The 15,051-nt window shown below is 35.6% G+C and overlaps 1 protein-coding gene across 1 annotated transcript; it reads left to right on the plus strand.

Annotated features, from left to right (window-relative positions):
• The first annotated feature begins 796 nt into the window (after positions 1-796).
• Positions 797-4,158, plus strand: LOC127518922 (uncharacterized). The gene is made up of 7 exons (XM_051906165.1): positions 797-923; positions 1,501-1,824; positions 2,036-2,344; positions 2,547-2,855; positions 3,060-3,362; positions 3,688-3,831; positions 3,931-4,158. The coding sequence occupies exons 1-7, from the start codon at positions 866-868 to the stop codon at positions 3,945-3,947; spliced, it is 1,464 nt and encodes a 487-aa protein (XP_051762125.1). The 5' UTR covers positions 797-865; the 3' UTR covers positions 3,948-4,158.
• Positions 4,159-15,051: the final 10,893 nt, after the last annotated feature.

A 15,051-nucleotide genomic window follows, 5' to 3' on the forward strand; every position in this document is an offset into this window, starting at 1 on the left:
CATGTCAACAACACTCTACTACAACAACTCTTCCTCTTCTCTAAAGCAGCCCAACATGGCCCCGCCCCCTTTGTTGTGTGTTCTCAGGGGCGGGTTTTATGTAAATTTTAGGGTTTGTGATGTCACCAACCTGGGAAGAAGCTCGTTGTAGTCCCTACCAGCCATTTGTTGTAGCGATTTCTGTAAAAGAAATGATCTCTCTTTGCATTGAACTTTGAGCGTCGTAACTTTGCAGATGTTGTTTATGCTCAAACAGCAACATTACACACTAACTAAAGTTAAAAAAGTCAAATCAGAATCAACCACCCCTTTAAAAGAGTTATTTTGCTCAGATTCGCCAAAACATCAAAGCCTGCAATCAAAAGCAAAACATCTGATGATTATGAACTCAAGCATTTCTCATCATCAAAGTCTCCGAAGACCAAAACTTTCTGGTAACCAAATGATATTTCTCTAAATGAACAATTACATTTGCAGGTTACTGTATGTTTGCATTACACGTGAATTTTGTTATAACAACACTGGCAAACATTATACATGTCATTTACAGGCTTTTGTGTCAAATGAACCCTGCGATGTTTTTCATCTCTACGGAAATGTGGTTTGATCTGTCTGATTGATAGACAGCTTCTGCTAGGTGTTTGTGGTTGATGCGCGTATCAGCAGTTTGTGGTTGAAGCGTTTCTTCGTTTTCTCTCCTGCTTCATTTGAAAATGTAAGATTAGCAAAAGCTTGTTGATTTTCATGATGTTAAAGGAGACTGATGAGTGACGGAAACTGAGGTTGGAGGAGGATTCACACTTAACCAGATAAATATCACAGTCCTGTCGTGTTTTAGATCAATCTGAGTGTTTTCAGTGAACCAATGAAGAAAATGTTTTTAAAATTATTTTTGTTCTGTTTGTGTTTGTGGCATCTGACTGGTGAGTTTTAAACATGTTTTTATGTCTTCAGTTGTTTCTGTTCTGGTCCATGTGATAAATTACTGGTTAAATTAGTTAGAGAAGACGGTGTCAGCGACGGTGGCTGTAGTGAAATAATCTTTAATCTAATAATCCACGCAATTTACAGGAGAATCATGAGGAGAAACACAACTGCGTAACGCAGATGATACCGGATGATGAACTGAACTGAACTCAGGGTTTAAATAACAGATCTAGGATTAATTAACTAATGATAGAGAACACAGGCAAATGGAAACAGAGAGAAAACTAAACCTAAACAGAACAAACACGTTACGTTAGTCTCGTATAGAAATAATTTTACTTTGATTTTACTGTCAGATCAAGTTCAGCTCTAAACTCAGTTATTAGTGATTGAATAATTAAAATAATATAAATATGAAGCTCAGATACTCAACAGTATTAGTTTTCATGTGACATTTTACTGCTGCAGAATATTCACTTCACATTTAAATTATTAAAAGCATTTTAGTGAAACTTCATCAAACCAACATCAAGTGATTTTAAAGCTTTAATCTGTGAAAACTCTGTTCTTCAGGTGCGTTTGATGATGAAGTGAAGTCAGTGTCAGTGAAGGAGGGAGATTCAGAAACTCTAAACTCTGATCTTACTGAAATGAAGGATGATGATGTGATTCAGTGGAGGTTTTGGACTGAAAACACTATAATAGCTGAAATCAATGTAACGGACGACAGAATCACTGTATATGATGATGTTCTTGATGGGAGATTCAGAGACAGACTGAAGCTGGACAAACAAACTGGATCTCTGACCATCACAGACATCACAACTGAACATGCTGGAGATTATACACTAGAGATCAACGGTGTAAGAAAGAAAAAGTTTGAAGTCTTTATCTATGGTGAGGTTAAAAAAAAATTGTTTCACCTGTTGTTTAATGGCAAAATTTAAATTAATTCATCCATAATTTTGTTTCTTTTGTCATTTGTTGTTTATTTCAAACTGACATTTTAAACAATTTAATTTAGTATAACATTATAAAGTGATTTCACAGTATTAATCTGTGACAAACCCTGTTTGTGTTTCTTCTGTGTGTGTTTTTGGTTTTAAAGGATTGACGTTATTTTCAGTGTCAGTGCTGGAGCGAGATTCAGTCTCTATAAACTCTGATCTTACTGAAATGAAGGATGATGATGTGATTCAGTGGAGGTTTGGAAACACTTTAATAGCTGAAATCAATAAACGGGACGACAGAATCACTGTATATGATGATGTTCTTGATGGGAGATTCAGAGACAGACTGAAGCTGGACAATCAAACTGGATCTCTGACCGTCACAGACATCACAACTGAACAGACTGGAGATTATACACTAGAGATCAACAGTGTGGAAAAGATAAAGTTCAATGTTGATATCTTTGGTGAGATTAAAAAATTGTTTAACCTGTTTTTAAGGACAAAATTTAAATGAACTCATCCATAATTTTGTCGTTTTGTGATATTGTTTATTTCAAACTGACATTTTAAACTATTTAATGTAGTAAAACATTGTGAAGTGATTTCACAGTATTAATCTGTGACAAACCCTGTTTGTGTTTCTTCTGTGTGTGTTTTTTGTATCAGAATCAGTGAAGTATGTGACAGTGAAGGAGGGAGATTCAGTCACTCTAAACTCTGATCGTAATGAAATGAAGGATGATGATGTGATTCAGTGGAGGTTTTGGACTGAAATGACTTTAATAGCTGAAATCAATGTAATGGCCGAGAGAATCACTGTATATGATGATGTTCTTGATGGGAGATTCAGAGACAGACTGAAGCTGGACAAACAAACTGGATCTCTGACCATCACAAACACCAGAACTGAACATGTTGGACTTTATGAACGAAAGACCAACTTTTGGACCACTTATTTCTGTCTCGCTGTCTTTGGTGAGTTAAATATTTGTTTCACCATTTTATGTTTTAATCACCAGATACAATTATTATTCCAAACACCATTTTGCTTTTTTCTGTCTTATATTATTTATTTGAAATTTAAATATATTATTTACTTTTAAAAGCAATCATAAAGTTATTTAAAATCTCTCTCTGCTACAAACTCTGTTTCTGTTTGTTCTCTGTTTGGTGATACAGATGAAATATCAGTGAAGGAGGGAGATTCAGTCACTCTAAACTCTGATCTTACTGAAATGAAACATTATGATTGGATTCAGTGGAGGTTTGGAAATGAAAACACTTTAATAGCTGAAATCAATAAACGGAACCACAGAATCACTGTATATGATGATGATCTTGATGGGAGATTCAGAGACAGACTGAAGCTGAACAATCAAACTGGATCTCTGACCATCACAGACGTCACAGATGAACATGCTGGAGATTATACACTACTGATGAGTGTTTCATACAAATATTCATTAAAAGCATTCAGAGTCAGTGAGTAGAGATCATTTGTCCTGTCCTTAAATATTCTTGTTTTTACCAACTATTTACATATTTATTCACAGACACCACAACTGAACATGCTGGAGATTATGAACTAGCAATACTTTTTTCATCTCACTGTCAACGGTGATTTCAGTTTATATCAGAATATCAGTTTAACATCTTTTATTTATTACAGCTAGATCTAAAGAAGTACCTTATCATGACTACTTAGTTAAAATTACTAATTACCTTTTCTATTACATTTTTTAAATACTCTGCTTTTGATCAGTCTTGGTTACTGAGCTGATCTCAGTTTGATGTTTTTATTCCTCAGACTCCGTCCACTGTTGTGGTCCTACTGAAGCTGTGATCCGATTGGTCCTCTCTGCTCTGGTGGGCGTGGCTACTGTCATTCTTCTGGTTTATGACATCAGATCCAGAAGAGCTGAACAACATCAAGCACATATTCACACATCAGGTACATGATTGATGATCTCATTTCTCACAAACTGTTTCTGCATATATAAATATTTGTGAGATGTATTAATTTATGGCTACATGTGTTCATCTTTTTCAGAAAGTATTGAAATCTGAAGGAGAATTTTGAACTTTAAATTATAATAAATGCTAATGATTATTTGAGCTTCTGCTGGCTCTCTTTCAGTGTCAGATTTTTATAAATGTTATTTGTAAGGTTTCATTGTTTATATTTTTTTATTAGACACACAGATCTCACTTTACTACTACTGCTGTTCATTTGCGTTTGTATTTGCTTGTCTTTATCAATAAAGTTTTCTCACTCTGAGGTTCAAGAGTCTCTCCATGTTTTATTACACAACTTCAGCACCACATATATTAACTCTTTCCCCGCCATTGATGGGATTTTCCGGCTTTCCGTGTGTTCACTGTTATGTGGTAGGGGGCGCTATTAGGCATCTTCTGAAAGAGTACAGAATCTCCAGATCAAAATACAGATGAAGAAGAAGCAGAAACAAGCGATAGTAGCATTGCTGACGCACATAAATAACACGATCATCAAACATTAAACAGTATATAAATCAAAACTGCCTAATGTTAATGAGTGAAATGTCGACCCAGGACGAGCTATACGACTGTGAAGCTTTGAGGTGTTGATGGATTGTGTTTTGATCATCGCTCTGAATCCCATCTGGATGAAGTCTTTGACAAAAATGCAATTTTCTCAGAAATGTTGCTTTTTTATGAAACTTACCCACATTCAAGTGTTGATAAAAACCAAAAGCATTTTTTTCCAGCGGCTAGCGAACTTTTCCAATTGTTTTCAATGGGAGCGCCACATTTTTTAAACGCCAGGAGCGTAATGAGTGTAACTGACCGTCTTTTTTACGCTCTGCGTTTTTTCACTGGTCGCCTCGAGTTGAAGAATGTTCAACTTTGATTAAAACGCTGTGATCATCACTGTCACTTTTTAGCCAGCCGTCCAATCAGAGTGGAGCAGGGGCGGGACAAATACAACACTGACCAACTGTGACATTCAGTTCAAATTAATATTGCTGGTCTCCGAACAAACATAGCGAGTACTCTACATTGCGTCGACATTTTTAGTCTGAAACAAGTTGCGAAATCAGTTACAAGTAACAGTGCAGCGGATATTCTGTATCAAAGCAAGTGTCTCAACTGAAAAAAGAAAAAACGCTGCAATGCCAAAGCACTCATGGATAGGCGTTTTCAGCTGGCTAAAAACACTGGTGGACACACGGCCTTAGTGTTATCTCTGAGGTACAAACACGGTACCTCAGAGTGTAAATCAAGAAAACGAGATTTAAACAATAAGACTAAAAGTGCCCAAACAGTTGCTCACCTAATAATAAAACACATAATATACACGGGACGTTACACTGGTTAAAATAGCTGATTTCTCTGGAATTAAACACTAGTGGGTTTTGGATATTTTAATCCAAAAATCTTACATATTGTGCCTTTAACTAACATTAACTAAAGGGACCTTATTGTAAAGTGTTACCACTTTTTGAATGTTCTACTTTTAGAGGTTTGAACTTTTTAAAGTTACTTTTTTTGCATTTGAGATCATCTCTATCACTGATTGAGCAGATTCCCTTATTTCGAATGTTTGCAGTTCTTGCTTCGGTCTGTGCGTATGGTGCCAGTAATAAGATCCTAAAATGATCTGCTCACTTATTAATGAGAATTAATTTCATGAATTTCTCAATGTCACTTCATAGAGAGTTTAGTCATGTGTCTAATCACTCAGTTGACTTTTCCTCCTGTTTTGCTGTATTTCAGTTTGCTAATGTCTCTCTGGTCATCGCTGCAGATGTTCAGGTCTCAGATCCTTTGGGATTTGAGCTTCACTCAGCAGCACTAGCAGGGTTCGTTGACGCCGCTGGTGTCCTCAGCATGTGGCGTCGGTTATGCTGCCTTGTGAAGGTCGTCAAACCCCCCGTTTTGATACCAGCGTTTATTGGTTTCAGGCTTTGCCTCCCTCGTGCTCATCCTCATGACATCATTGCCCTTGTGAAAAAGAAGTAGCATACTTTTAATAAGGGTGCATCTTATTGCAAAAATAATATACTTCAAAAGAATATATTGAATGTATGTCTTCGGACTCTTAAATGTATGATAGTTAAGATGAAAATGCAATGCGATTAGTAGAACTTAAAAGTGTATTTTTTAGCAACTCAAGTATATCTTTGTATGTAATTTCATAATATGGTACTGATGAGCATTTATGGAAAAAAGTACAAAATGTAGTGTCTTTGAAGATTAGAAGATTTGAAGTACACTTCAGGCAATACAATTAAGCGCACTTCTTTTTCACAAGGGCACTACTGTGACACTACAGTTCTGAATATGAATCAGTTGCATTTTAATGAAAATTATTTTCATGATCTTTGTTTCTGTTAACAGTCTTGAATGCTGTCATTTTTCCACTAATTTGGATGGAATGCCATAATAAAATACTATGAATAAACTAAAATATAAATAACTAAAGCTTATTGGTTATTTTAAAAAAGGAGGAAGAGCCTTTCGAGATGAACACTATATGATCAAATATGTTAAAATTGGCATGCACTCTAAAAAGTTTGCATCAATCCTTTTGAGTTATGACAACTTCTAATGAAATTATGTTCAACCAACAAACTACACTGAGTTAGAAGAACTTAAACACAGATTTTTTTTTAGTTGATCACTCAAAAAAAAAAAGTAATTCAGCATAATTAAGAGGTGGCCCTGGAAATTTCAGTTTAAATTACACAAAATATTAAGTTGATGTAATGATCAACATTGTTATGTAAACAGAACTCATCAAAATAATGGTTGCAACTTAAAAGGTTCAAACAATAAATTAGAATTTCTAACTTCTAGAATCTGTGAAAATGTGGATAATTTTAACAAATTAAAAGAGCTCATACAAAATGCATGTTATTTTTATTTAGTATTGGTCTGAGTAAGATATTTTACCTAAAAGATGTTTACATACACTCCACAAAACAAAAAATAGCTGAATTTATTAAAATAACCCAATTCATAAGTTTGTGAACCATTGATTCTTAATACTGTGTGTGGTTACCTGGATGATCTACGACTGTTTTTTGTTTTATTTTGTGATGGTTGTTCATGAGTCGCTTATTTGTTCTGAGCAGTTAAACTGAGCTCTGTTCTTCAGAAAAAAATCCCCAGGTCCTGCAGATTCTTCAGTTTTCAAGGATTTTTTGCATATTTGAACCCTTTCCAGCAGTGACTAAATGATTTTGAGATCCGTCTTTTCACACTGAGGACAACTGAGGGACTCAAACACAACTATTAAACAAGGTTCAAACATTCACTGATGCTCCAGAAGGAAACACGACGGATTAAAGGAACGCTCCACTTTTTTTGAAAATAGGCTCATTTTCCAACTCCCCTAGAGTTAAACAGTTGAGTTTTACCGTTTTCGAATCCATTCAGCCGATCTCCGGGTCTGGCGGTACCATTTTTAGCATAGCTTAGCATAGTTCATTGAATCTGATTAGACCGTTAGCATCTCGCTCAAAAATGACCAAAGAGTTTCGATATTTTTCCTATTTAAAACTTAACTCTTCTGTAGTTACATCGTGGGGTCTGTAGTTACAGGGGGTCACAGGCGCTGCGTAATATCATTGCACCTGCTGCACCCATGGTACGGCAGCAAATTTCCTTGATTATTAGGCCAGAATGAGAGTATAGTTCCTAGTCATATCGGCCTAGAAAATCACAACTTTTCATTTTCCGTCGGTCTTAGTACACAATGTAACTACAGAAGAGTCTAGTTTTAAATAGGAAAAATATCGAAACTCTTTGGTCATTTTTGAGTGAGATGCTAACGGTCTAATCAAATTCAATGAACTATGCTAAGCTATGCTAAAAGTGGTACCGCCAGACCCGGAGATCGGCTGAATGGATTCGAAAACGGTAAAACTCAACTGTTTAACTCAAGGGGAGTTGGAAAATGAGCCTATTTTCAAAAAATGTGGAGTGTTCCTTTAAGAGTCGGGGGGTGAAAACTTTTGAACAGGATAAAGATGTCCAAATTTTTCTTATTTTGTTGAAATATCTTTTTTTTTTTTTTTTTTTCATTTAGTACTGCCCTTCGGAAGCAACAGAAGATACTTACATGTTTCCCGGAAGACAAATTAAGTACAATTTACCTTGATCTTCAAATTCAAAAGTTTTCACCCCCGTCTCTTAATGCATCGTGTTTCCTTCTGGAGCATCAGTGAATGTTTGAACCTTTTTTAATAGTTGTGTTTGAGTCCCTCAGTTGTCCTCAGTGTGAAAAGATGGATCTCAAAATCATTCAGTCACTGCTGGAAAGGGTTCAAATACGCAAAAAATCCTTGAAAACTGAAGAATCTGCAGGACCTAGAGGATTTTTCTGAAGAACAGAGCTCAGTTTAACTGCTCAGAACAAACAAGAGACTCATGAACAACATCACAAAACTAAAAAACAGTCGTAGATCATCAGGTAACCACACACAGTATTAAGAATCAATGGTTCACATACTTATGAATGGGGTTATTTTAATAAATTCAGCTATTTTTTTGTCTTGTAGACTATATGAAAACATCTTTTATGTAAAATATCTTATTCAGAACAATATTAAATAAAATATAACATGCATTTTGTATGATCCCTCTTATTTTGTTAAAATTATTCACATAGTGGTTCACATATTTTTCATGCAACTCTAAGTTGTGTAATTGGTGCCCTAAATTTTTTTTTAGAGGGCGAATGTTATTTTGGTGCATTGTTGCTGGTGTGGCATGATTCGAATGTATAAAAAGTGTCTTGTTTGGGGCGATTTGATAAAGCCCAGTGCTCTATCAACCTCATAATAACAGCACTCCTCCATTTCCGCTCAATGAATTTTAAGATGTTTTAGGTAATAATCACCTCAGCACTGATAGTTAATGAACACCTTGTGTTCATTATCTGCGAGACCTCACATCCTGACACTATTTTGTAATTTTCTGTTGTCAAAGGTATGAAAGGTTTGAGATTCCGTTGCTGTCTTGCAGCTGCTTCCCATTTAGTCCCAATTAAACTCACTGAGCTTGTGTTCCTGCCAACGTTGTTTTCTGTTGCCAACTTGGTCACCACAGCCAGCGTAATATCCACATGCGAAGCTTCCTTTTAAAAGATAAACTCTCACTAGTTTAATTTCTTTTCTTTAATCAGAACCATCATGAACATTCCCACCCTTTAAAATCATCAATAATTGTGTGGTGGAAATTACATCTGAAATATTTTTGGAATAAAATGGCTTCTGTCTTGTTGAAGGCTATTTTATATCTAGTGTGAAACAGGGTCAAAACAATAAAATCTGCACATAAGACATTTAAATGAAGAAGACATGGGGAAAAGTTTGTACGACCGCTGTAGTGTGACCTTCATAAAAAAATGAGAAATAATAATACTTTGTTTTATACCGCCTTTCAAAACCTCAAGGTCACTTTACACATGCATAATACATACAACAAATACAGAACAAACAAGACAAGTTAGAAGTAGGATATTGTTGATAATGAATAGATTGAGGAATACGTTTAAGGGGTTAAACGTGGAGATAGTTGAGGAAACACCCATCAGCCCTTTCAGAAATCCAGCAGTCAGATTGAACTGGAAGATTCATCTATGTCAATATTGTCTAATGAACTCTTTGCTATTATAAAGCATGTTATGCAGCTGATGGTTTTGTGTCATAATGGCTGGTCTCTCGGGTTCCTGTATTTGGCAGGATCGAGATTCAGACATTCCTCTAGACTCAGACTCATCTACTGCAGAACTCGAGTGTAAATATTTATCTGTCATTTCAGAGTCTGTCTTCACTGCCAGCTTCTGAAAATCCCCCTCATTTAGTGAGTGTGTTTTATGAAAGTTTATCTGTCACCTGCTCGACAGGGATGGCAATAAAATGTTTTTTAAATCACATCTGTTTTGAGTTCCCGATGAGGATTGTTGCTGTTGGTTATGATGAGAGATTCCATAAATTCTTGGAATCTTTATTTAGAATTTAGAATATTTAGAATTTAGGCCTAGAAGTTCTAGAAGTTTAGTCCAGTTCACAGCGTATTCTAAAGACATATTCAGATGGGACTAGTTTTCTATACAAAGTTTGAGTTACAATTTATATAACCCCAGACTTCTATATACGTGTATATATTCTTACGCTGTATTTTTATCTTGTTTTCCAAATATATATACAGTCTTAAATCAAAATACATTTACTGGAGAAAGAAAATCACATAAGATGATTAGTCTGATAAATTTATCAAAATAAAACTGATTTTATGCTTCAATCGAGAAAAAATATCTGCCAATGGAGTCAGAAAAATAAACTTGCTTTTCCTTTTGAAATGCGTTTATTTTTCTGACCCCATTTTGCAGATGTTTCTATTTTTATTTTAAAACTCACTTAAACTTGCCAAAGTCACGTGAACCATTGAAATTTCGAAACGCTTATAACGTAACGAAGCCTTGTTTACTGAAATCATGTGACTTTGGCAGTTTGATACGCGCTCCGAACCACTGATTCGAAACAAAAGATTCGTAAAGCTTCGAAGCTTCATGAAGCAGTGTTTTAAAATCGCCCATCACTTGATTATTTTGTTTTTTTGGTGCACAAAAAGTATTCTCGTCTCTTCATAACATTAAGGTTGAACCACTGTAGTCACATGAACTGTTTTAAATATGCCTTTAGTAGCTTTCTGGGCATTGAAAGTGTTAATTATCTTGCTGTCAATGGAGGCCTCACTGAGACGTCGGATTTTATCAAAAATATCTTAATTTGTGTTCTGAAGATGAACGAAGGTCTTGCGGGTGTGGACCGACATGAGGGTGAGTAATTAATGACAGAATTTTCATTTTTGGGTAAACTAACCCTTTAATGTTTTTTGCGCCAAAAGATTTAGTTTTGCTTCTGAAGGTTAGTACAGTATATTGCAAATCATCAGAACTCATCTTGCTGGATCTGACACAGTTAACCACCAGATCCTCCTGCCCACCCTCATGACAAAGGGCATCTCAAGAACCGTACTCCAATGGTTCATGTCTTACCTCTCAGGTAGGTCCTTCAGGGTATCGTGGAGGGGTGAGGTGTCTAAGTCGGAACATCTACCTACTGGAGTGCCTCAGGGCTCAGTGCTTGGACCGCTTCTCTTCTCCGTTTACATGTCATCACTAGGGTCTGTCATTCAGAAACATGTTTTTTCCTATCACTGTTATGCTTATGACACACAACTCTATGTATATTTTCATCAGTATATTAGTACAACAAGCACTCTTTATCTAAAATGACCAAGGACTGTTTGATTCATGATTTGAGTCTTTTACAGTTTATTGACTGAACCTGCTGAACTTCACCAGGGAGTCAGTGTTGCATCGAGGGGAGTGGCGGCTCTCAAAACTAGGCCATCCAACAATCAGCGGCTGACGACACGAGATGATGTTCATGACCATCTGCACGAGTCTCTGTGAAACTGCAAGGTCAGCTGTGCTTCACGCCCATCCTCAGACTGCAGTGAATCTCCCAGAGCTGTAAAACTCAATTACACCCAAACACACACCCACTGCTAAGATCATCTGACCTCAAAAAGCCAGAGTGAACACTTCAAGGGATGACAATTCAGTCAGCATTGGCTCACACTCATTCCATATCAATGATTTTTTGGGCCCAGTTCAAAGTTTAATCTGGATCAGAATGATCTGGATTTGGAAATGGAAATCCCATGCTTTGCGGTCCAGTATCAGTTAATCCATGTTACCTTTGTGTTGTTTTTTTAAAGCAAATTGGATTGGATCACCTCGATACAGAAACAAACTATTTACCACATCTGGATTTCCAGTGATGCAAATATGAAGGCTAATTCGTAGGCGGTTTGTGAGAACTTTCTGTGCTTCAGTAAAAAATTCATTCTGGTGCATCAATTGTAAAGAGCAACAAGTAGAAGAGCGTTGGGTCACTTTAAGTGTTTTTAATTGAAGAGACAGAAAACATTACAATGAAACAAACATCCTCTTCCATGTTCAATTTCAGTCAGTTCCCTCATCTGACCTACAACAAATAAATAAAAACAGACATACATTCAATAACAATTAAAAGTTTGGAATATTTTTAATGTTTTGAGAAAAGTCTCTCCAAGGCTCCATCTATTTGATCAAAAATATAGTAAAAAATGTATTATATAATATATTATTATAATTTTGTGAAGTCATCATATCAGAATGATTTCTGAAGGATCATGTGACACTGAAGACTGGAGTAATGATGCTGAAAATTCAGCTTTGATCACAGAAATAAATTACATTTTACTATATATTCACATAGAAAACAGCTGTTTTAAATTGCAATAATATTTCACAATTTTTTACTGTATTTTTGATTAAATAAATAGAGACTTGGCTTTCAAAAACATGAAAAAAACTTAATTATTCCATTTTTTTCACTTATTCCCATAGGGCTTTATTCAATACAAATCATTTCAAAGCAGCTTCTCAGTAATAAACAGACAAATAACAGTGTTAATGTTGTAAAATTAAACAAGTATGAAATTTTTGTTCTCATCCAATAGTGTCAGTGCAGTCAAATCAATAATATCACTAAATATTAATTGTCTTTTAAACAAATCAAGTGCAAAATATAAATGTATATGATAGACAGGACTGGACTGCGTGATCTAATCTAATTGATGAATAATTTTTATCAACCCATTTTCAAGATTTGAAAACAACATTTATTTTGAACAACTAGTCCATGATGTTTAGCATGTTTGAATATCTTTTTTCCATTCAGAAATGTAGACGGTGGTTTTAAATGCACTTAAATGTGAGTCTGTTCCTCACACACAGCATCATATGACTTCAGAAGAATTGGGATATGCATTTAAAAAATTATTTTTCAAAGTTGTAAATAAAACGAAGATCATTGAAGAAATCTCAAACGTTCTGATTCGGGTAAATTCTGTAAGTTTAGAGTCTGTAAGCCATGTGTCTAGTATGTTGGTCAATGATTTTCAGATGCTGTTGACTCGTGTGTGCTTTTATCTTTTGCAGATTGTATGGTTTATGTGATCCAATATGTTCCCGTAAACCCTCTCTTTATGTTTGAGTTTAGGGTTTAGACTGGAGTTTAAGGTAAGGTCAAATAAAATACAAATATGGCACATTCTTAATATGCAATTGATCAGTTTTAATTGTTTTAATTGACAGTTCTTAACTTCTTGATTGTCTGTATGGTCACAAAATGTAAACAATATTATCAGCCAGCTCTAATCTTCTAAACACAACTATAAGGCATTATGATATTTTAAAATTATGGTTGATTATGATTTCACTTTTCTAACTTTAGTTAGTGTGTAATGTTGCTGTTTGATCATAAACAACATCTGCAAAGTTACGAAGCTCAAAGTTCAATGCAAAGGGAGAGATTTTCTTTTACAGAATTCTCTGTTTAAGGACTACAACAAACGACTGGTAGAGACTACAATAAGCTTCTTCCCGGGTTAGTGACATCACTAACCCTAAAATGTACATAAACCCCGCCCCCGAGAACACACAACAAAGGGGGTGTGGCCATGTTGTGCTGCTTTAGAGAAGAGGAAGAGTTGTTGTAGTAGAGTGTTGTTGACATGCCGTCATTTTACGCCGGACTGCTTCACAAACGAGGATCAATTCAACACTGGATTTGCACAAAAGATTAACATGACGGCACATGCTAGTGGATGAGTTGAATCAACTCCACAGCAACTACATAAATTTATCCACTAACCATTCAGAAACGTCTAAAAGTTGTAACTTCTTCCTGAGTCTCTCCATCAGTGTCGACTCCGGTTTGAACAATGTAAGGCTGAACACCGTTACTGACAATCCTCATTTTGGCTGCGTGAGATTCTCCAGCTTTGTTGTTGTCGAGCGACCGAAGCGCGAGCTGTTAAAGCTCCGCCCTCTTCTGGAAAGGGGGCTGGGAGCAGCAGCTCATTTGCATTTAAAGGGACACACGCAAAAACGGCGTGTTTTTGCTCACACCCAAATAGGGGCAAATTTGACAAGCTATAATAAATGATCTGTGGGGTATTTTGAGCTGAAACTTCACAGACACATTCTGGAGACACCAGAGACTTATATTACATCTTGTAAAAGGAGCATTATAGGTCCCCTTTAAACATTTATATCCTGATTTTTTTTTTGTAAAGCTGCTTTGAAACTTTGTGAAAAGCTCTATATAAATAAATGTGACTTTGCAGTTCTGTATCTTTTCAACTGTACTCCTTTCATACACTTAAGGACAACTGAGGACTGACCTTGTAATGATTTCACAATGCATGTTAAATAATTTCTGAAACTGAATATTCTTAAAGAGCCACAGCTACTGACCTTCAAACAATCAATGATCTGCGGTCGAGCTTCTGTGGTTGATTGAACAGCTTGAACATAATTCACTTAATTATGTTTCTGATTATAAAATCTTTCACTTTGGAGGACAGACGTTCATCTGGACTTATGAGAACATTTTTATGCTCCGCAGATGCATCTGTTTTGGACACGCTTGTTAGCAGGTGTCTGGGATCTGAAGAGGACAAATGAACTCTAAATGGCCTTTGATGACTGATTCGGTCACGTGATCCAGAATCAAAATGTACGATTCTTATTTCTATGGAATATTGCAGTGTTTATTATGAATGATTAATCCTTGCATATCATTAAATTCATGTGCCCTCATAGTCTTAAATCAAAATGACCTCCCCTCACTGATATCAATCTGTTTTCAGTTCAGATCTTTTTTCTTCTTTTTTCGTCTATATTTTGAGGCTGTCATATTTGATTGAGAAACCCATCAGTATTGTAATATCACATTATCATGAATCAGTAGGAATCAAGTGTCTCTTTTGAGAAAGAAAAACAACATCAGTAATTATATTAATAACGTCTGCAGCTCATTAGATTTTATTATTTGGAGATATCTGTGAATTTCCTCTAGTTCTTCTGAGAAGATGTTGGCCATCTGCAGGTTTCAGCTCTTCTGCCAATGAGACGAGACACTGACACTGTTTCAGAAATAACAATCATAACATGATATGAAAGGAGACTAGTTCTCTGTCATTTCATGTTCAAGTATAAAACTATTTAATATAGATGGAAGCAAATGTTTTGAATGCTGAAGCTGAGTCATTGTTTTCTATG

Source organism: Ctenopharyngodon idella, chromosome 9, assembly GCF_019924925.1.
Source record: "Ctenopharyngodon idella isolate HZGC_01 chromosome 9, HZGC01, whole genome shotgun sequence".
Lineage (NCBI taxonomy): Eukaryota > Metazoa > Chordata > Actinopteri > Cypriniformes > Xenocyprididae > Ctenopharyngodon > Ctenopharyngodon idella.